Source organism: Pinus tabuliformis, chromosome J (genome assembly GCF_031772625.1).
Source record: "Pinus tabuliformis cultivar Carrire ecotype Pingquan chromosome J, CPIR1, whole genome shotgun sequence".
In the NCBI taxonomy this organism is placed as follows: domain Eukaryota; kingdom Viridiplantae; phylum Streptophyta; class Pinopsida; order Pinales; family Pinaceae; genus Pinus; species Pinus tabuliformis.
In genome coordinates this window covers 1,222,029,679-1,222,054,173 of record NC_142295.1, presented here as the reverse complement: position 1 = coordinate 1,222,054,173, position 24,495 = coordinate 1,222,029,679, and the positions used below count along the sequence as shown (strand labels likewise).

Here is a 24,495-nt window from a genome sequence, read left to right as displayed (position 1 = left end):
ACCATATTCTCACATAGAGTTGATAGAATATACAATTTTGTAGAAGAGGTCCAAAACTACAAGACAACGACAACATGGCCTTTGGTATATTGGGTTGAAAGTGAAATTTCCAAGCAAAGCTAAATGGTGCACCCGAGAGAAGGTGGAGGAAAAATTTCCTAGGGACCAAAAGCCTCCCAAAATGGGGAGGTGTGATTTGGATGAAGAAGACTCTAGAATAGTCCATATTATAACTTTGGTTAAGAGTTGGGGTACTCAAACCCAACCGCTAGTAGGCTATCGAGCTATGTTATAATCGGGCCATTAGGAGGAAAAGGGGTTCCATTGTTTTGAGTGAATTTGTTCCATAGATGAGAAAAAATAGCCAAGAGGGATACCAGATAGAGCACATAGAGAGAAGTTGTGCACTGTAGTAGCCACATGCCATAGGTTGTACTTCTTTGTACTTACAACCATTTTATATTCAGAGAAAGAGAGTTGAATGACCTCAACTTCCAACATGGGTTTCTCCTTAAAAGGTTTCCCAGGTCATATCTTGTGTCAATCATGGTTTATGAGTTTTTATTTCACTTTTCTATATTTTATGCATAATTTTAATTTTCATATATATGCAATTAACAATAATCTACATATCCAAAACGTTAAAGAGAAATACAACCCTAATAATGTATATTTTGGATTTTTAAATACAGTTTTATCATATATATTATGACGAACTATCCAGTGGAATATCCACAACAGTTTATGGATCATGCATGGATCAAAAGTTATGCCCATTTAAAGTTTGATCATTTAATATTTTCCATGTAAACAAGATCCTTCCATGTGGCACCCACATGGTGTCTGCGTGGCTCTACCACTTCAGCAAGCAATTCCATGTTATCCTTCACACCAACATGGTTGTGGCTATGTCCTCTTAACCCTTTCCACATAGACAATCTTGTGGACCCCACCAAGTCTAGCCCTTGGATGTTATTTCTTTGTTTTACACTATCCAATTTATACAAAAATCTGGCATTCCCAATATTTCTCACAGGACATGATCTGAATTCCCAGATGTGTTTAGACCACTTACAAACCTCCAGGAGAGCAAGCTAGTTTGTTTTTTTTCTCCATTTAAATGTCTATACCAACTTGTTTTTAATTCAACATGAATAGGGGTGGCCATTAAACAAAAACTTCTTAGCTTGGTTATTTCCTCATGCAATTCCTAAGCAACTTCTCTCAAGCTTTGAATCTATGTCCTCTTCTCAATCTAGTCATTTTTACATTTATCACAATTAATTTCAATCACACATGAAAAAATTTACACGAGGGGACAACCAAAAAAGGTTGTTACAAATGGTTTAATACTTATGAAGATTTTTTACTTAAAAGTAAGCTTGTACAGCCCAATTGTTCAATGCTCATGAAAAATGGAATTACCCCAAGAGGTTCCAAAGGTATCGGCCAATTGAACCTTTTCAATACCAAGTCTAAAAGATGTCATTGAATAAGGTATAGGGGTAATTCCAAGCAATTTACATAGTTGTATAGATTCTAAATTGTGGAACACTTACATAGAGTTAAAGAAAGCATATTTGCTTGGCCCTTGATTTTGAAAAACTTCCACAAGCATTATTTGGAACTTTATTCTTCTTTTTGATAGGCCCTTGATTTTGATAAACTTCCACAACCATTATCTCAAACTTTATTCTTCTTTGTGATAAGCTCCCGTGGGCCACAAGTTTCATGCAACATGACAACTTGTTTTTATTTGTAAAAAATAAATTCATTTTATCTTTCAACATTGTCCATGTTTTCCTTACATATTGATTAGATGTTTCCATTGTCCATGTTTTCCCTTGGATTTTTCCCTAAATTTATAGAGTCTAGATACAAAATACTTAAAACATCTTCAAAAATACACTATGCACATCAATCATTTTAAATGATTAATGTCATTTGATTAACTCAATTCACCATTACATTAACTTTCTAAATCATCAACATACTAAAAAAACACCATTCACCAATATAATTGCAATTTCCCTTCATTCACCTTAATTTCACAAGATTAAAACATCCATAACATTACCTCTCCAAATTTTCAATATAAAACAGACAAAGAATATCATTCACCTCATAAAGAATATCATTCACCACTATTCACAATTATAAATTCCGTTAATTAAAATTAATTTCATAACATTAGCTCTCCAAGTACACCCTAACTTAAAGCCAACAATCCACAACTTAAAGAAGATGCAAAACATCATTGGCAACGGTCCACAACTTAAAGAATATGCAACACAACATTGGCAACAGTCCACAAATGTAAGTTCCCTTCATTCAAGTCATCCATGCATAATCCACAACTTAAAGAAGATGCAAAACATCATTGGCAACAGTCCACAACTTAAAAGAATATGCAACACAACATTGGCAACAGTCCACAAATGTAAGTTCCCTTCATTAAAGTCATCCATGCATCCGTTTTGATGGAGAGAAAATTTGAAATTTATCCATCCATTAAAAACAATTAAAAGTTATAGTTGTGGACAAGTGTACTTGTATACCTTTTTTTATCTGGTATAAAATGCGTGATGGGATATGTAAGTAAACGAATTTAGCATATGAAAAAGAATTTGGCACATTGAAGTTATAGTTGTTAAACTTCAAAAGAATTTTTTGAATTTGGCACATAGATGAAAGAGAAATTGGCACATCCAAGGTATAGTTCTTAAACTTCAAGATTTTGGGTATGCCAAAAGTTGATTTTGGGTGTGCCAAAATTTTTAGATGGTGCTGAATCCATTTCCATCATCAAAAATAATTCATTCAAACATTTGGGTATAAGATTTTTTGAAATTTTTTTGCCCAATTTCCAGTCATTTTTGGCCATCAAAGCAATTCCTCCTCGACCTCGTTATCCAGTGGTCTAACAAGGCTGCTTTTTTGGGCTGAAAATGATGAAAATTCTAGCAAGATTTTAATAAAATCCGGCAAAGATTTTTGTAAATCCAGGTTACAGCTGTCAAGCTTAAAAGTTTTGACAGCTTAAAAGTTTTCGGTGCCCTGGAGGGTTTTGATAGCGCTGAAAACCTTTTATATCTTTTACCTAAAACACTTTTAACCATCAGTGCAATTCTTCCACCTTGATAAATATTTTTCTTCCACCTTCCATAAATATTTTTTTTCCTTTTTTTCTTCCATCTTGGTAAACACTTTTTTATTTTATTTTTTTTATCCACTCTAAAATGCTTCGTACCCTTTTTAAAAGATAGGCCAAGAAAGTAATCTGTCACATGAAAGTTTTTGTATTTCAGGGTAAAAAATGTTTTGAAGGTCGTGGAGGCGGCGTAGTGGTAAAGTCGGCCTCGTCATGACGGACCGGTCTTGTGTTCGATCCCGAGCAAGGTCGTAGCTCGTCGTGAGAGTAGTAACCGAACCGGGCCAAGCCCACTACCTTTTAAGGTCGTGGAGGCGGCGTAGTGGTAAAGTCGGCCTCGTCATGACGGACCGGTCTTGTGTTCGATCCCGAGCAAGGTCGTAGCTCGTCGTGCGAGTAGTAACCGAACCGGGCCAAGCCCACTACCTTTTAAGGTCGTGGAGGCGGCGTAGTGGTAAAGTCGGCCTCGTCATGACGGACCGGTCTTGTGTTCGATCCCGAGCAAGGTCGTAGCTCGTCGTGAGAGTAGTAACCGAACCGGGCCAATCCCACTACCTTTTAAGGTCGTGGAGGCGGCGTAGTGGTAAAGTCGGCCTCGTCATGACGGACCGGTCTTGTGTTCGTCCCGAGCAAGGTCGTAGCTCGTCGTGAGAGTAGTAACCGAACCGGGCCAAGCCCACTACCTTTTAAGGTCGTGGAGGCGGCGTAGTGGTAAAGTCGGCCTTGTCATGACGGACCGGTCTTGTGTTCGATCCCGAGCAAGGTTGTAGCTCGTCGTGAGAGTAGTAACCGAACCGGGCCAAGCCCACTACCTTTTGTACAGTGATGTGTGGTTTAACGGTAAGTCAAACGGGCGAAGCTCGGGAGACCAAAGTTCAAATCTCATGGAGTACAGTGACCTGCTGTGGTGGCGGCTAGAGGGGCGGACCCCCCCTGACCGCTGGGTCTGCTCTTGCTAAAATCATAGGATCTTAGCATACCCAACTTGCAGGTGGTTGGTTATGCTCTTGGTGTTATAGTGGTAGCAATGAGGTTTGATCCTGGGTCTCCCGTGGATTAAACTTGATAGTTACCGATTCACCATGTGGTTAAAAAAAAAAAAATGTTTTGTACTGTTTTATCCTTAAATGAAACTCTCCGCATTGGAATTTCACAATTTCCCTCCTAATTTCTCATTAGAATTTGACTCTTAATTTCTCATCAGAATTATTTCCTTGCTAAATTCTCATTCGATTTTGGCTCTTCATTTCTCATCAGAATTAGGAAATTGGTGTCTTTAAGAGGCCACAATTCCACAATTTCCCTGCTAATTTCTCTTTAGAATTTGGCACTTCATTTTAAAACTAACTGTAACACCATAAAAAATGTTAACCAATTCAGCACCATCATCAGAAATCTTATGGAAACGGACTAAAAAACCATCATGTCACAATTTGTGGGAAAATATAACCTGTTTATGCTTCTCGATTTTAAATGATCATGAACCGGAAAGATACCATGTCCGGTATAGAATGCTGTGTTCCCTTTTGTTCGGATTCGAGAAATGAGTAGCACTTTAAAATTTTCGCATGCCAGGGTATCAAATGCTTTGTACTGTTTTATCCTAATACAAATGACTCTGCACATCGAAAATTTTAAATGATGATCTATGCACTCTGCACATCTAAAATTTTAAATGATGATCATATGCACAGATGGAAAGATACTATAATGCATTAGGAAAAGAATTCATGGTCATACAGAGCTGGAAAGCTTACCATGGCTTATTGATATCAAAATTTATTCATCATGAAAAGTGTAGAAAATAAGGCAAGCATTCAAAAAAGGATAAGAGATGTGTATGATGAAAGGGATGTGTATCCTGCATATTTTTATCGTTTGACATATATACATATGTATACAAACACACCGTAACTGACATAATAATATAAGTTCCTTAAAGAATAAATATGGTGTACTACGGTAGTACACGATTCTCAAACAACAGAGAAACGCAAAATCTGCGAAGCCATTGTAACCTGCTAAGTCCAAGATTATCAAACAAAATTTATTAACTCAAAATCATATTCAATAGAAAGGGTTGTGAAGAGATCCCTTTATTTCCTAAATGGATAAACAATGAAGTAAGAAAACCTCCAGATACAAAATACTCTGGCACTCGTCCAGAAAAGAATAACCTCCACTAAACCTATACCTATACTGCCGTATAAATATCAGAAAATATATATAAGTTGATAATAAAAGCCGACCCTCACTGATCCTAAAAAATGGACCAAAGAGCAACCGCAATAGATCTCAGTAAAATCGAGAGACCAAGAAGGGGATGAATGAGGCCATGATTGCGAAGAATAGAGAGGGAACGAAGGCCATGGAAGCAGCACCTGCCTCCATTGTTGGACTGGGAGATGCTGCGGTCACCTCTGCTGCTGCTACTCCCGCTCCCACCATTATCATCACAACAGCCAAGAGAGCCGAAAATGCGTACTTCCTTGACCCCGCCATTCTCGCTTACGCTCAAAACAGCTAATTGATATGTGGAAGAGCCAAAATCCTCTGCCGAGCAAATCTGAATCTCAGAACAGACCACCACAAATTCGAAGCCTAAATCTCCTTGTTTGAGGTTCGAACACTCGACCAGAATGGACCGAGAAATGTGAGATAACAGAATCGCGAGTGGGTGACCATTTCGAACCGGCCATAATACTCCCCGCATGAATTCCAGATCGTCGCCGATCGGTCAGGCATGTCAGGCGGCATTCAGATTATTTTGTCAGGGAATGTCAAGGCTGTCAGGGGAGGGTGGCGGAGAAAGAGGGTGGCGGAGCTAGGAGATGGTGGTGGAGGATGGAGAGTTTACCGGTAGCCAGAGCCGGACAATTTTCCGGCTGATGCCGGAAAACGGGCCATTCTACCGCCTAGGTAGACTAATGAGATGTATAGTGAAAAGACACATTCATTGCATTGATTCTTTTTCCATTGATTTGTTTTGAATTCATTGCATTGATTATTGCAAAGAATCCTAACCTTATGTTTTCAACATGATTTTCGATTAGATAAATATTTATTTTATGTAGTTTCTTTTTAAGATAAAAGAAAATATAAATTGTGATTGGAGTAGTACCAATCATGAATTTATTTTTAAACACAAATTTTAATTAGATAAATATTTTTCATATTGTTTTTCTCTAAAATAAAAGTAAAAGTAAAGAAAATAGAGATAATTGTGGGAATAATACTAAAGTGTGACTAAAGTCAAATATCATTTTTCTCTAAAATAAAAAGAAATAAAAATAAGTTAATAAAGGTAACAGTTGATAGTCGTTGGAATAATACCATAGTCTGACTAGGATCACTACTTTATTATTTTATTCTATATAGCATCATCACTGATGTACTCCACCAAACCCTACAAATTCCCTTTACTCAAATTTAAAATTAATATTGCCAATAAATCATTTAAAAGTTGATGATAAAGTAATATGTTTCCAAACATTTCAATTTCTTTTCTAATGCAAATTAAAACGCATATTAAATTGTGGGTGTTGGAGTTGTGGTGGGAAAAAATATCATTTTTAAACGATACATACTCCAAAGTCAAGTAGCGAGCGACGGGTGGCAAATGGAATGATTAGTTTATGTTATTGCAGTAAGTCTTCATAAAAAAAAGTGTGAGATGCGTGGCTTTACATTGTGCCCCTAATGATATCCAGCTTGCAATCAAGTATTCATAGAAAATTGAGCACTGGTAGCAAATGGAATCTTTCCTTTACGTTGTACCCCTGTTGAGCTGTAACTTGCAGTCAAATATTCATTGAAAATTGAGAGACTGGTGGTATTGAGATCCAACTTGCAATCAAAGACAGATGGTATTGAGCTTGCAATCAAGTACCCATAGAAAATTGAGAGGCGGTGACAGATGGAATCATTAATCTCGTTCCAACTTGCACCAATTACCATCGTGTGCCCACTGGTTGGCACCATTGCCATTGCCATGTTGGTCTGGAGACTAAGATGCTATGCTATATATAAATAAGATTTAGATTTCAGTTTGTGAGGAGCCAAATACCTTCATTTACTTAATCTATCAACATGTGCTTCACTTTTGTTTTGTATTTCTGTTCAATGGCAGATCTGCAAAATTCCACCAATTCCTCAGTGGATATGCCATCAACCTCCACAAAACCAAATAGGTACTACCACGATGTATTTATCAATCATCGTGGTCCCGACGTTAAAGAAACTTTGGCTACCCGTCTTTACTGTTAAAATAAGATAATTACTCCTGCATGAGGAGTTAGCTAAAAATAGAGAGTCAGTTAACTGAGTGATTACATGATTGAGTTTTAGTGTTGAGTTAAATTGTGTTACGTGATAAACGACTTTGAGTGTGTGATTGCATGTGGTTGCATGTCAAGATATTTTAGGCAATTAGCTAGTCGAAAAGGTATAAATACCCTTCACTGGGTTCATTGTAATCATCATGTTTTGTGTGATCAATAGAAGAGCAACAACTCGTGTTTTATGTGTGAATTTGTGTTTTGTCTCCTCTACCTTTCCAACAAATTGGTATCAGAGTGAGGGAATACAAATCAACAACAATTTGTGTGAGAGGAGAGACTCGTAATTGACACATAGAGGCTTGGCAGAAAGCTGGATTAACAATCTCAAACTTATGTAGTTTCAAAAACACACGGGTTAAACTTATTTTTTGTTGCGTTAAAGGACTAATGTTGGAGTTGTCGTGCAATGCACGAGTTCCCTCATCACGATAGACACTTAGCGTGTTCAAAAGTCAACGAAAAGAGTGTATTTTTTTTACGAGGCTGGTTTATATGGTGAAAAGGTTCCCATAGTTGGTTTATATGGTGAAAAGGATTTATTTTAAAAGTTATTTTTTAATAAGAAAACAAAACTTGGGAAAGGATTTTATAGAAAGCTTTTTTAAGTTTTTTGCTTGAGTCCATCAAGTACTCTTCTTAACCACGCTACTTGACATGTTGTTGATGTTGCTGCTACATATTCTTCTTTTGTTGACAAAAGTGTCACAATGGGCTGCTTCTTATATGTCCATGAAATCACACATGAACCAAGGTGGAACACAAAACCAGAAGTGCTCTTCCTATCATCCAAACTTCCTGCAAAATCTCTATCTGTGTATCCAATCAAATCTTTCTTTTCTGTGCTTGCATACATTATGCCAAAATCTCTAGTTCCTGCTATGTATCTCAAAATTTGTTTTCCTGCACTCTAATGTGTGCCTTTTGGAGTCTCCATAAATCTGGAAATCAAACTCACTCCTTGCATGATATCCAGTCTCGTAGCTGTGAGATACATGAGGCTACCAACCAATATTTTGAATAAAATTGGATTGACATCTGATCCTTCATCATCCTTGCTTAACTTTGTACCTGTTGCAATTGGTGTAGGGATAGGTTTGCAATTTTCCATCCTGAATCTTTTCAACAAATCTTTGGAATATTTATTTTGACAAATAAAAATTCCTTTTTTAGATTTCTCAACTTCTGTGCCAAGAAAATATTTCACGAGACCAAGATCTGTCATCTCAAATTCTTTCATCATGGCCGCTTTAAATTCATCTATGTCACAATCACCTGCAAAAATCATGTCATCAACATATAAGCAAAAAATCAAAATATGTCCATGTTCATTTACCTTTGTGTACAAGGTATACTCAATGTTGCTTCTGCAAAATTCTTGATCATGTAATTGTCAATTCTGCTATACCAAGCTCTAGGCACTTTGTTCAGTCCATAGAGTGCTTTCTTCAACTTGTAAACTTTGTCTTCATTGCTTTCAACTTCATATCCTAGAGGTTGCTGCACATAATTTTCTTCCTTTATAATTCCATTTAATAAGGTTGACTTCACATCCCTCTAATATACTTTCCATTTGTTCTGAGATGCTATGGCTAGGACTACTCTTACAGTATCCAATCTGGCTACTGGAGTAAACGTTTCTCCAAAGTCTATTCCTAGTTTCTGCGAGAATACTTTTGCTACAAGTCTTGCTTTAAATCTGTCAATTTCACCTTTCTCATTCAACTTTGTCTTGTACACCCACTTCACACCAATGAGATTTTTTTTTCCTTTGGCAAATCAACCAAATCCCATGTGTCATTCTTTTCAATAGCTTCAATTTTTTCATCCATGACTTACACCCAATTTTCATCTTCGATTGCTTATTCAAACGAAGAAGGTTGGAATGACAATGATGCAAAATTTGAACTAACATCCAAATCATCATAAATATCTTTCAAACTTCTCATCTTTCTCTTACCATTGCTTGATTCATCACCTGATTGATTGTTGGAAGAATCTTGATTTGTTGATCTACTTGAGGATCCATTCTGCTTTGAAAATCTTGGAGTCCTTGTTGGTGTGTCTTTGTTTGGTGTCTTCACCTGTGATTCTTGCTACTCCTTTTCCGCTACATCATCTTCTTCCATCAGTGGCACTTGTGCATCAACTATTTTGTCTACAGTTCCATTCCATGACTCTTGTTCCTTGAAAACAACATCTCTGTTAATTATGGTCTTCTTTGTGATGGGGTTATACAATTTATAAGCTTTTGATTGCTCAATATAACTAGTGAATATGCATTTTTCACTTGTATCATCCAATTTACCTCTTCGCTCCTTAGGCACATGTGCATAAGCTACACATCCAAATACTCTGAGATGACATACGCTACAATACATACCTAACCTTTCTTGTTCTGGTACTCTGTTCATCACACTCTTTGTAGGAGATCTGTTGATCACATAAATAGCACATGCAACTGCTTCTGCCCAATACTCATTAGACAAGTTTCTGCCTTTCAACATGCTTCTTACCATGTTCATAATTGTCCTGTTCTTTCTCTCTGCTACACCATTCTGCTGTGTTGTGTACCTGGTTGTAAACTGTCTTTTGATCCCATGTTGTTTGCAGTAATCATGGAATACCTTTGAGTCATATTCTCCACCACAATTTGACCTCAATACCTTGATTTGTCGATCACTTTGGTTCTGTACTAAGGCTTCGAATTCTTTGAACTTTGCAAAAGTTTCAGACTTCTTCTTCAAGAAGTAAACCCAAGTATTTATGTTGTAGTCATCAATTAAAGTGAGGAAGTAGCAACTTCCACCAATTAACTATGTCCTCATAGGTCCACACAAGTTTGTATGCACTATCTCAAGAGGTTACTTTGCTCTGTATGCAACTCCCTTTGGAAAAATTTCATTGTGTTGCTTTCCCAAGATGAAAAAATCATAAGTACTAGTAGGCTCTTTGATGGGAGGTAATATTTTGATCATCTATTTCTGTTGCAACAATCTTAAACCAAAAACGTGCAAGTGTCCAAATCAAAAGTACCATAACCAATAATCATCAGAACATGCAACTGTAAAAGAACTCACCTGACCAATGTAATTCAAAATGAGAGGAAAGAGTCTTTTCCTCGTCATATGCACCTTTGCTATCCGTTGCTTGCTTGGGGGCTTGTCATATATAACAACTTCGGGACCTTGAAAGATAACTCTGTATCTGTTTTGTGTCAATTGACCAACACTTAACAAATTATGTTTGAGACTAGGAACATAATATGCCTCTGAGATTTTCTTCAGCTCCCCCTACTTTTTCAGAATGTTGACCACTCCTTTTCCATCTACTTCCACAGTCTTTTCAATCCCTAACTGTACCTCTATTTTCACAGATTGATCAAAATTTGCAACCAAATCCTTGTTTCCTGTCATGTGGTTAGTGCAACTAGTGTCTAACAGCAACACACTAGCAAAAGGTTCATGCATGGTATGGCAAGCTAGGAACATGGAGTTAGTACTCTCTGTAGTGACATTAGCTCTCTGGTTCCCTTGATCAACAATTTTCTTCATACAATCACGAGCATAATGACCAATTTTTTTGCAGTAATACCATTTACAAATGCCTTCTTTCACATAAATTGCGACCTTTCCTGGACAAGTATGAACTAGAGAAGGGAGATTACATAGATCCTCAAATTGAAAATGCCATCCGAACCGCCTCTATCCACATCGTCATTTTCTCACCCAGATATGCTGAGTCTAAATGGTGTCTGGATGAGCTGCTCCTTATATTGAACAAGTCTGGGGATACCATATTTCCCATCTTTTATAAAGTGGAGATTTCGGAGGTGCGATAGACTAAAAACCGGTATGCTAAAGCACTGAGTGATCATGAATGGAAAGGCAAATACAACCATCAAAGACTTGAGAACTGGAGAATCGCCCTCAACAAAGCCTCGTTAATAAACGACTTCAAACTCAAGGCTGACAATGAGTTGGAACTCTTAACTCTTCCTGTCGTTATTATTTATCTAACTGGTATTGCTATACACTTAATGTTTTGTTTGTTTGGAGTGGATTTTACAATGCTTTTATGTGCTTTGTTGAGAATTTCTAGGGATGAAGACAAGCTATTGGAGGAGGAAGACAAGCTAGTTGAGGAGGTCGTGAAATGCATGCTTAAAAAGCGCAGAGAGGCACCGTTGCATGTGGCTGATTTTCCAGCTGGTCTGCAAGAAAAAATAGAAGATTTTGAAAGGAGTGCGTTATGGCAGCAACATAAGAATGACAAAGCTCGGGTGTTGGGGATTGTTGGCTTGGGCGGTGTTAGGTTCCTATACCAATAGCAATCATAATTTTGAATGACTAAGATTAAGCCTTGTAATATTGTACATACCTTTACATTCTGCAAATGTTTTCCATATTAAAAAATTAAAAAATGTAAAGAAGGTATGTCCTAACAGAATAAATAAAGGACAAAAAGAATAGAAAAAGGTCCAAAAAATGAAAATATATGAACCCCAAAAGACAAAAAGAGACCATGAAAGTGAGAAAATCAAAATTCCACTACTATTTACTTTAATGCATAATAAATGATTGTGTGCAGCTTGTTACTCATGCCACAATCCATGATAGTCAAAATTCTTAAACTTGGCTATTTCATGTTCTAAATTTTCTATTTATAGTTACAGAATAAAATCTGACCAAACAATGTAATCTTGGCAGACCATTAGATAGGTAGAGTAAATAAAAGGAGCTCACTAGTTTAATCTGAGCCCTTGGATGATATAAGGTTAGAATTATATAGTTTACTTTTTAAAGAAAAGAAAAGATTTATAAGCGTTTGCTAGCCTAAATGCACCATAATAAAGTGAAGAAAAAATGGTAGGATGAGTAAATGGGTAAGTGGTAGAAAGGTTGTAGAAATATCATGTGATTACACAAAAGTACTTACGTCATTGTTTCAAATGCATCTTTCCAATATGCATAAGCAGTAAAGAAAAGAAAAGACAATGGTTCGCAATATGGTTTATTTAACATCCCCTCATCCAGTTCACTGCTTCACTTCATTAATTTCCCATAAAAAGGTTCTAGTACTCAAAACCTACAAGTCAAAAAGGCTTAGAGCATTTCTCTGACTTTTGGAGGGACCGGACCCTCGATTTAATGACTTAGGGGACAAGTACTAGAACCCCCTTCATGAAAACACATTCCCCCTTCATTTCCCCTCATTTCTCCTAATATAATCACACTTTCCTATGGTTGACATCATTTACCTAGGAAAAGTGACTCACCCCCATGTAAAACCCTTTCACACAAAAACCCACCAAAAGTTTTTATCCTAAGTATAAATCTAAACACACAATCGATTATATTTTACCCCTTTTTTCTTAAGAAAATCCACTCTGCCATCACTTTCATATTAATTAAACTAACTTTATTATGTAAATTCCCCAAAAACCATTAAGCCCATATTAAATTAAAACCATATATAGAATATCCCAACCCCTTAGTTTTAAATAAAAACTAATATAAACTACCCCTTATCCCAATATAATTTCACTTAATTTACCTAACCCCGATAAAATTTAAGTTAATCCTGTGTCGGCCTTGTCCGACTCCCTGATCCCTCATTAAAGCCCGGCTCGAGCACTTAACCCTAGATTAGTCCCTAAACTAATCTCGAAACTACCATAATTAAATCCCTAGGGCCCCCATCAATTCCCGTCATTTCCCATTGCGCATCTTTGCCTCCCGACCACCGTTGATCATCCCTTCCCCACATCCAATGGCCCATAATCATATCGGTCGTGCCCGATGACTAAACAATAGTCACCCGATAAAGTGGTTTTCCTCCCGACCCCGATGCTAGGTGTTAAAAGATGTATGGAATCGGGTGATCCCTCTCGAATATCGCCTGCACCACAAAAGCAGTGCGATGGCCCTCCAAAACCACTTCCCCCATTTAATCAAAAAAATGTCACTATTCATCCAAAGGTGAACTGGCAAAAAAATCAATTGTTTTTTTATAAAAGCTGTGAAACCCTCTTTTGCTCTTTTTTTGCGTATTCTCTTTGTAAGCTGTGTAAACCTTTGCAACCACTATAAACATTGAAATTACCCACAGAATTCCAATTCCACCCCAGAAGATGTTGTAGATAGCCAGCCAGCCTTTTTAGACCGTACCAGGACTACGCCAACTACCGCAGTTATTGTGAACCAGTAATTTCAAAGCCAAATTGCCCAATTCTAGGTATTTCACCATGCAATACCTCTTACCCCTGGAAAATTTCAAAACCGTTGGCTTGTGCAGTATTTTAAATTGAGAAATTAAGTAAAATACTGCCAATTTCAAGAAATTATTTGCCTAATCCCTCTAAAAGTCCCAAAAACCTTTGTAGAAACCCCTAGAGGATAATTCAAATCCACAAGAACTGAATTATGGCTGCCCCCATCACCATGGATGTAAGACCCATTACCACTCCACACCTAGACATAAACCACCTTGCTCTGGATGACAGGGACTTCCAAATAAGACATACTACTGCCCTAGAACCCTTGCTCAAAGTGCATTGTCAAAGTAGGGACAAATACCTTAACCATGCTGATGATATTGGCCTGTGGTAGTCAAATTTGCCCAAATACTAGTTCCCCCAAGTTCACATCTTTCCAGAAATTGTTCATATGTGCTACGCATGCTACGTCCCCAGCCATAGAACCATAATGTCTCATGACCAGAAGGTCCTTTTCACTATCACAGCTGAGTCCATTAATGAAATGCTGCAGCTCCAACCAGGGCCAAACCTAACTCCACTCTCAATTGGAGACCTATTGGACCAGTATCCCAAGCTAAGCCCTGCAAAATTGGCCCAATTATTCCAAACCTTCATTAGAGAGGAAAAACACATCCCCAAGGACTCCCCTCCATATGTATTAGCTATTTTCTCTCCATGGGGCCAGAACATTGTAGCCATGATATCATGTGTTTTGGGTTACACCACAAGTGAGTATATTGATGAAATTATTCTTGCTTTCATGTCCATCTATACCCCAGGACAACCTCCTGCAACCATATATGACTTTGCCACATTCATAGCTGATAGAATGCATGAGCAGTTCACATTAATGCGCAATGATAGGGTGTTGAAATACTCCTATGTATTATACCATCTATTTCTATATTATTAGTCAGAGAAATTTCCTTTTACCCTCCAAAATCTTGACACCAAGGGCCACCCCAGAATTGTTATTTTTTGGACCCCACTTTTCCATGAGTTTGGATCACCATATCCCTACCCAAAATTTATAGATTCTTTTGTGCACCTAGTCATGACCACGCTCAATGGGAATCCTCCACCAAGGATAAGCCCAAAGATAAAGAGATTCCTCCAGCTCTCCAAGCAAACCAAAGTGGGTGATTGGTACCTTTACCAAAACCAAACAGAAATCAGAATATATGGTTGCCTTCTTGCACCATATAAGTTACCAAGATACCTCCCTATGAGGTTGTTTACCTTAGAATATTACAGACAAATCATCAATGCAGATGAAGTCAACTTCGTCAATGCCAAGAAGAAGGCCTATTTCAAAATCAAAGATCAATTAGGTCCCTTCATATGCAATTCTAGGGTAGGCAGACCTAATCCTGCAAAGAATGAAATCCAAAGGAGTTTTGTATGGAGATATGACCCTTTAGAATTCATTACCAAGAAAAGACAAAAGGTCAAGCTAGCACCTTTCATCCACCACCGCATACCAGAAATAGAGGAATATACCAATCAAACAGGATGGATGGAAGGCACTTTAGTAGACAGAGATAGCACAAGAGTAGATGTAGAAAATACTCTGATTGATTTGGAAAAGCAACCTGATGAGAGCTATTTTCTGTAGGCCTTCAAACATGAGTTCCACGCAAGCCAATGATTCTCACCATTGACGGGAGTGACATTATGTTTCATGTATCTCTTGGATAAGACCAAGATTTTATTTCTTTTTCCCTAGTACGAAAGCCATAAGTGTGATCAATCTATGGAAAAGTACCCATTCAAATTATTGGATCAGTCTCAGCTAATTAGTAAGCCATACGCTTTCAGTATGTCCATGATGACAATGTTGATGCACTGGTGAACTTGGTTGTCATGAGATAATCGGATGATCACATCCCGAAGTTCACCAATGGCTGATATGCATGTTTACCTAGTTGGATGATCTGCACATATGTCTTTATCCATTGCACATTGATCCTCTTGGCAATGGAGAGTAGCATGATGTTAGCTGATGCACTAGAGTCAACTAAACAATTGTGAACATTGTAGTTAAAAATTTCAAATGAGAGCAAGAATGGAGGGAAAACAGAGTTTTCTTCTTCCATCTAAAGTGTGTTGAGCATAGTTGTGAGTGAACTGGGATATTTTCTTGCTCCCTTACTGGTAGAGGTTGTGTTGTCTGTTTATGTTTTCCCCAATGCGCGCATCATAATATCTCGTTGACCCTTGAGATTAGCTAACTTGAACAAAGAAATGTTTGCATGAGTTTTCTTCATATCTTCCACAATATTTTAGTTAAGAGTGGGTAAACTCACCAAGGTGTCCGGGGTTATACTTGTGTTTGTACTGTCTTATGGATTGTTATGAAGTTTACTACTCATGGATGTACTCTTGTCTATAGATGTTCTAGGGCTAGATTTGAGCTTTCTTCTTTGGGATGGCTGGTGGATCAACCTTCATCATCATCAATTTTAGCTTTTCTTGCATCTCTCCAGCAGTAGGGGGAGCCCCTTGAATTCTGAGATTGTTTTGACCACTTTTCTTTGGGGTTTGGTTTGTTAATTTTCTGTGTTGCACGTGGGAATTGATACATGTTGATCACCTACCTAGTACCTGGTGCCTCATCATATGCAACATCTTCTTCATCATCTTTGTCTTCCAACTGACACTGTATATTGTTTACCACATTTGTCAAAATGTTTCACATCGAGTCCGTACCTCGTTTACATTCCAGACAAGTCCATTCTAGGTGACAACCTTCATTGAGAAAAACTTGGAGTTTGTGCACATTTCTGTCTGGAACATTGAGATGAAGCTCTGCACACTTTTAGTCAGGAAGTTGTTGCTTCTTGATGACATTCTCCTCTTTTGTTGTCTAGGAGGCTCGCTGCTAGTAGATGTCTCGACCATTCATTGTTGTAGCTCAAAGACCTCTGTTGTCAATTTCTTCACAAGACGAGTAAGGGTTTCAATGTCACTCTCTTCGTTGTCTTTCCCCTTGCTTGCAACAGCCTGTGGCCTCCTGCACCCATCTTTGGAGTCTTTTGCGAGTTCATCATCCTTGATGGCTCCAATCGTGCGCAGGTCCTTTTCCACAAATATTTCCTCTTCACAATTCTCAGGTAATGTTGGTTTCGTAGTTCGCTTGATGAACTGCACAATATTGGTTGGTAGTGCAGACATGTAATAGTTGATAATGATAGAGTCATGAGGTTTTATGTATACTGAAAACTTGTTCAAGTGCACAAAAACCTCTGATTAAAATCTTTTACTTTCTCTTTCGACTGCATCTTGAGACTGCCCAACTCTTTGAGCAACATGGCAGGGGTCTTGTGATCAACATTTTTTTCCAAAAATATTCTTTTAAAAATACCCGAGTTCTGGATGGAGTTGATCAGAAGGCCGTGATACCATACCATTGCTCGACCATCTAAGGTATACGGAAACAATCTACATGCAACGACGTCATACCATACCTTGAGTGTCTACAATTGTAGGTAGAAGTTGTCCAAGTGCTCTTCTTCCTTCATTGTTTTGTCAAGGTCATACTTTTTCAACATCCTCTCTAAACACTTTGGAATCTTGTGCAAAGCATCTGAGAGAGCTAATGGTCCCTGACTCATCAATTCCAAGTTTTGGTTAGCCATGTCTTCTTCTTCTCCATCCTCATCCTCTTCTTGAGAATCTAATGGTTCTACCTCTGAGTCTTCTGGTTTGTCTCCACCTCCTCTGCTACCTTCCCCTACACCTCTTGTACCATAAGCTAAGCCTAAGATGATGATTGTGCCATGTTCTCCTTGTTGGAAGACTAGAGGTTCCTCTTCATTTTCAATAGCTTATACTAGAACTTTGAGAGTGCCAAGAACTGCTTCATCCACTGATGAGACAACAACTCCTGTGGGAGTGGTCTTTGGCTTCTTTGATGTGTGTGGAAGATCTTGTATTCCTGGGATTAGTCTAATTGCTTTGACAAACTGACGGGTGATGGGATGGATAGATCGGAGGCACTGATAAGAAATTTTATGTTCACATCTGGTAGGTGAGGGGTAACCAACTTCAAATTTGTGCGTAGGTGAGATGGAGTGTAAGTTACTGCCTTTACCAAATGATTGATGAGTGGGTGTGAGAGGACACTCAACCATAAACAAATGGAAACCTCCTTCTAGCGCCATAAATTTTGACAGTGTTGAACCTGCCAACATTCAGGGGATCTCCCGGGTATGAAGTCCCGACTAGACCTCACACCGTTTAGTGTATGAGTCCCATCCAGTATGATGGCTCGACTTCCATTATCTTAAAGATATGCCTTAGCTCTTTCTTGACAACACATGAGAGTGGTATACTTAGTATTCAAACAATGCGGTTCATGTGCTTGGTGAATTCTTAGTGTGACTTGTGTCCAAGTTATTTCACTGTAGAGGGAGAGGGTGAGAATGATTATCAATTCAAAAGGGAATAGTCCGAACTCAATTAGAGACAAACAACACAACATGACATGAAAAAATTCTGGTGGAGTATTCCACACAGATGCAGAAATCACAAACATAATGTGAAAAAATAGCATGTACAACACCTAGCAGAATAGTCTACACAAGTGCGATGGTCATTATAACAAGTTTACAAGAATGAACCTGTCGAGTGCCCGATGGAGTAGTCCGCACGGGTGAGACAACATTAACAACTAATACGATACATTTCCAATAGAATATGAACTAAAACATCTAAAATAGTTCAACTATCTTAGTACAAGTTAAAGAAACATGCATTACAAGCATCCAATGAATATTCTTACAAATGAATAAAATACATGTGTGAAAATGTGTTTGCCTGTTAACAAGATTCTTAATTAAGAGAAAGTTCCAAGACACATCCGTACAACATACCTCACTAACCCCAATAGTGGGGTGTTGGAGCCACTGCTCGCTCGTCAATAAAAATACTACAGACTCTCAAGGCCATGTGGGAGGAGCCAAGGTGAAAATTCCTTTGCATGTACAAATGAGGGGCATATATAGCCAAGGGTGAACTTGACCCTTGTGACTCTTCGACTTCCCTCATGACTGTTTGAGTTACATGACTCTTCAACTTCATATGTGTGTCTCTTGGACTTCCACATTACATCACACTTATTACAATAGTATGGCCCACAATAGTGATGTGGCTCAGATGACTCATGACATGACACGACATGACAATGTTGGTATGTTGATACTGATGGTGGTGTCCATGTCGAGCTACATCATTGTTGAATGATGAGTGTACTATTTGTGTATCATAGCTTCCCCTCTGCATGACAAGGTGTGTAGAGTCTTCGATGGTATTGGTGTTTGCTTGATGTTGCATGTGCATGTATCCCCTTCACTTGTACTTGACATGCTTCATGTGTTCATTCATTCACATACAAGTCTCCTAGCATGCACTCCTTTTTCATCTCGTTCATCATCACGCCATTTCTCATCCATGTACCTGTCTCCGCAATCACTTATGATGAGACGGCATCAAATATAGAAATCCCATATTCTACCATGATGCATCATCTTTTGTTTTTGGGTGCAGGTCACCAGGAAAGAGGACAAGGCTCTAAAACTATGCAGAGCACATCTTAAGCTCGGATGTGAGGCTTTGGGATAGTATCGGGAAAAATTGTGTAGAGGTCACTGATAGGTTAATTTGAGCAGTCTAGGATAGTAGTGATATCTGTGGAGTATAGCTCAGATGGGAGGTAGAACTATGGAATTTTCTTGGGAAGGTAGTGTAGGTAGCAGGGGCCACTGGTAGTGAAAACTGCGCAGATTTTGAGAGAAGGCTAGGAGGGGCCTGCGGGAGCTTTCTGGCAAAAACTCAACAGATCTGGGAGGAAGTCATGCAAGACATGTCTGTGCAGTTTTTTGGCTAATCGGATTTCTCGGAAGTTGGTAAATAGTCCACGAAAATTGCATAATTTTCAAGAGGAGCTACAGGCCACTGGGAGGGGTACTAACTAATAAAATTGCGCAATTTTCAGAGACAGTGCAGTGATAGACATTGGGTGTCTGTCCCTCTTGTCTGCACAATTTTTGGGAGGAGTGAAGCCTGGGGTCACTGCCTGGTCAAATTCTTCGATTGACCAACAGGAGGCTTGATGGATAGGCTTGTGGGAAGCACATATTGAGTTATATTCTTGGGAAACTTTTGCATTGTTCTGGGTGATATTAACCCAGGTTGATTCCAGTATTACGCAGTGTAGACTGCCTGAGAGGCAGCCTCAATCTCTGCGCAATTATGGGCATCAATGCTTGGTCACTAAGGGCTAAGACTACGCAGTGCAGCTCAGTGGAGGTCCGACTGATGGAGGGTGGTTTGATCAACATATCTTGGACATAATGGTTAAGTGTGTGAGCGAGTGAACTCATGTATACTTGAACTTGTGAACACACACTCAACATGACTTGAGACAAGACATCTCAAACCAACAAGGCAACATATGCTCAGTGTGACTGACCAAAGGTGCGAGCGATGAGTGTGACACTTGAGATAGATCATTGAACGACCACACTAACACTTTCTCGACATTGCATACAAATTCGTGTGTGAATGCAACATATGATTACATAACGAACACAACTTGTACACACGAAGACATACTTTGAACATAGCCAAAATAAGACTACAAGCATGACATTGCAATGAACATGCTAAAAGGAAATTGGTGAATGGTCGAGCAAAGAGGGTATCAAGACTTGACACGAGATCATGGGATGAGCTCAAGTGTTTGCAATCATCAAGGGAAAAACTAGGGAAGGCTCTGAAATTGGATGCAGGCCAAAATTTTGGAGGGTTTTGCAACCGCTACAACACTTTCGTATATGTACACATATATGGAAACTTCGATATATGTGAACATATATTGAAGCTTTCATATATGTGTATAGTTATATATGTGCATATATGGAAGCTTTCATATATGTGCACATATACAAAAGCTTTCGTATATGCACATAATTTTATATGCACATAGGATAATAATAGTGCCTATATACAAAATTCATGTTTCTATATGTACACAGATATAGAAGTTGCATATGGAAGTCATCATCCATATATGTACATATATACGAAAGTTTTCCATATATGGAATCCGATATACATGGAAGTTACGCATATACGCAAGCCATCTTTCGTATATGCACATATAAAAAAAATTATGCATAAAAAAATGTTTCAATACGGAACATACATATATAGAAGTCACATATATGTGGAAATGTATTCACAGGATTAAAAATAACCATTTTTTGTTCTTTTTTATGTGTTATTAAAAAAAAACTCATTCTTATTCTTGCATTTTCATTTGTTCTAAAACACCACACACTCACTTAAACATTATACGACAACACATATTCAAACATATGTGGAAGTCATATTTTGTATATGTGTATTAGACATATACAAAAGCCATCTTCTATATATGCACATATAAAGAAGTTACACATATATGGAAGATATGCACATATATGGAAGTTGCACATATAAAGAAGTTACACATATATGGAAGATAACCACATATATGAAAGTTGCACATATACAGTAGATACACATGAAAAATATCCACGTATAAAGAAGTTACACATATATGGAAGATATGCGCATATATGGAAGTTACGTATATACATAAGTTGTGCATATACAGAAAATGTATGCATATATGGAAGGTGTGCATATGCAAAATATGTGGGAATATACATAAGTTGTGCATATATGGAAGTTAACATATATTCATATTATGTAAGTTGCACACTACTTATTTATATGCAGAACTTACGTATATGTACATATACTGAAGCTGCACATATATGGAAGCTATGCACATATAAGAAAGTTACAATTATACAGAAGATATGCGCATATACAGAAGATATGCGCATATAAAAAAGTTTTGCATAACTTCAACCTCTATATACGCGCAACTTCCATATATGCACAAATGAATATGGGCATATACGGAAGGTGCATAGATACATAAATTGTGCATATATAAAGGTTGCATATATACAATGATTAAAGTTGCACATAAATTATGTATATGCGCATCTTCCATATATGCGTAGCTTCTGTATATGTGCATCAACCGTATATGTGCAACTTCCATATATATGCATATACGGAAGCTACATATATATAGAATTTGTGCATAACTTCAACCTTCGTATATATGTAGCCTTTGTATATGCGCAACTTTCGTATATGCACAACTTTCGTATATGCACATATCTTCTACATATGCACAACTTTCATATACACACATATATGATTGTTGTGCATATTCTAAAGATATGCACATATATGGAAGTTGAACATATATGAAAGATATTTGATATAGAAGATGTGCACATCTTTCGTATATGCATAACTTATGTATATGCACACATCTTCCATATATTCTCTTATGTCGTATATGTACATGTTTAGAAGTTTTGCATATACAATATATGTACATATATAGTAGATGTACATATACGTAAGATATGCATATATACATAAGTTGCACATATACAAAATATATGTGCATATACGAAGTTTTGCATATCTAGAGACTCCCATATGTGCATGTTACGAAAGTTGCATACTTTTGTATATGCACAACTTCTATGGATTTTCATATACAAATGTTTTGAATATATGAAATTTATGTGCATATAATAAAATTGAATGCACAACTTCCATATATGTGCACATCTTCCATATATGTGCATATCTTCATTATATGCGCAACTTCCATCTACTGGACTTGCAAAAAGTGTAAAATGAATATTATAAAAATAATATTTGTAAATTATAGAGACTTGAAGTCGTGGATGTGAAAACCTAGGGTTTATAGATAAAACCTTAGAGATAATGTTTTCGTTGAAAGAATAAACCCTAGTTCATGCAAGGAAGAAATGATATCATGCTGCTGATGATGATGATGAGGAGACTCAAAACCCTAACGAATTGAATATATATGGAAGATGGCTTATGCATATGTTTATTGTGCATATACGGAAGTCATATTTCGTAGATGCACATATATATGAAAGTTGTGCATATGTGCATATATACAAAATTTAGACATATATGAAAGTCATCTTCCATATATGTACATATATATGGAAGTTGTGCATATACAAAAGCTATCTTTTGTATATGCATTTTATTGAATACTTGCAACCACATTGGACTCACTGACACCATGGGAGGTCAAAACTCATACATCCTTTGAAGAGTAGTGGCATTGAATGATCCAATTCTGTGATAGCTCTTTGATTGCAATGATTAATTGGTTATATATGATTCTCAATTAAATAATTTACCATGTCTTTGCTTTAAAACAATTCCTCCCTTTCTCTCACCTTGTGGAGGTGAGATATCTTGACATTGAAACCCCTACAAGCTTCTCCTAGTTTCATTGATTACTATAACATATGGTTGTACTCATTACTATACAAAAGTTTCACATATACGGAAGTCATCTTATATATATACACATATATTGAATTTGTGCATATTACGAAAGCCATATTATATATATACACATGTATATGGAATATGGCTACTGTATATGCAGACATATATGGAAGTGGCATATATATGTGCATATAAACAAAATATGGCTTCCATATATGTTTTTTGCGCATTTACGGAAGCCATCTTCCATAAATGCACATATATATGGAAGCTACACATATATGTGCATATATACAAATTTTGTACATTTACGAATCCACCTTATATATATGTACATATATGCGCAAGTTGTACATATACAAAAGATATATTATGCATATGCATTTTAATGAATTCTTTCAACCACCTTGAACTCACTGACACTATGGGAGGTGATAACTTATACATCCTTTGAAGAGTAGAAATATTGAATGATCTAATTATGTGATAACTCTATGATTGCAATGGTTTATTGGATATATATGATTCTCAATTAAGGTGTTTAGTATGTCTTTTCTTTGAAACAATTGCCCCTTTGCTCTCATCTTGTGGAGGTGAGAGACCCTGACATTGACATCCTTACACACTTCTCCTTGTTTCACTAATTACTATAACACGAGGTTGTATTGTCATCATCAACATTGTTACCCAATGAATTATTTTGAGAAAAAAAATCAAGTTTGGATTATGAAAAACAAAATGATGAAAGGTTCTGATAGAAAAATATTATGTCAAAAATAGTTTAGGGAATAACTTAATAAAATCCCCACCACTTGTAATCGAATAATATTCATAGTGTTTGCAAATTTTATTGTTGAACATAGGAAACAAAATGATGGTAATGGAAAAGTTTGTTTTTGTCTTATACAGGAAAAAAAATTTATGCATTAATAATGCACACAAGTTTCTTCTACAACATCCACCCCATGTGGGAAGGGAGAGAGAGGAGGGTGAGGATAGTAAGGGTGAAGGTTCACATGTGTTCTTGCTCTAATTTCTCATATGAGAATGAAGAGTGTGGATGGTAAGGGTAGGAATAAATGTGCACGTGTTACTAATGTGCACATGTTCCTACTGCACTCTCATGGAAGAGTAAAGAGAGATATGGAGGGGAGACATAGGGAAAGAGAGATTGGGGGTTAGAGAGAGAGATAAAGATGACATTATAAATGGATAGGGAAAGGAGGAGAAAGAATATGGGTGACGGTGTGTGTGTTAAAGGGAGAGATGGAGATAGGGAGAGAGAGAGTGATGTAGGAGGGATATATGCAAGGGGATAGAGGGAGATAGAGGGA

The 24,495-nt window shown here is 37.4% G+C and overlaps 1 protein-coding gene across 1 annotated transcript; it reads right to left on the bottom strand.

Annotated features, from left to right (window-relative positions):
* Positions 1-5,236: 5,236 nt before the first annotated feature.
* Positions 5,237-5,665, bottom strand: LOC149231531 (uncharacterized). The gene has a single exon (XM_089376315.1). It carries the CDS (start codon positions 5,651-5,653, stop codon positions 5,447-5,449), a length of 207 nt encoding a protein of 68 aa, XP_089232441.1. The 5' UTR covers positions 5,654-5,665; the 3' UTR covers positions 5,237-5,446.
* Positions 5,666-24,495: the final 18,830 nt, after the last annotated feature.

Excerpts from the sequence above, each read along its gene's own strand:
- LOC149231531 (XM_089376315.1), bottom strand. The coding sequence starts at position 5,653 with ATGGCGGGGTCAAGGAAGTACGCATTTTCGGCTCTCTTGGCTGTTGTG.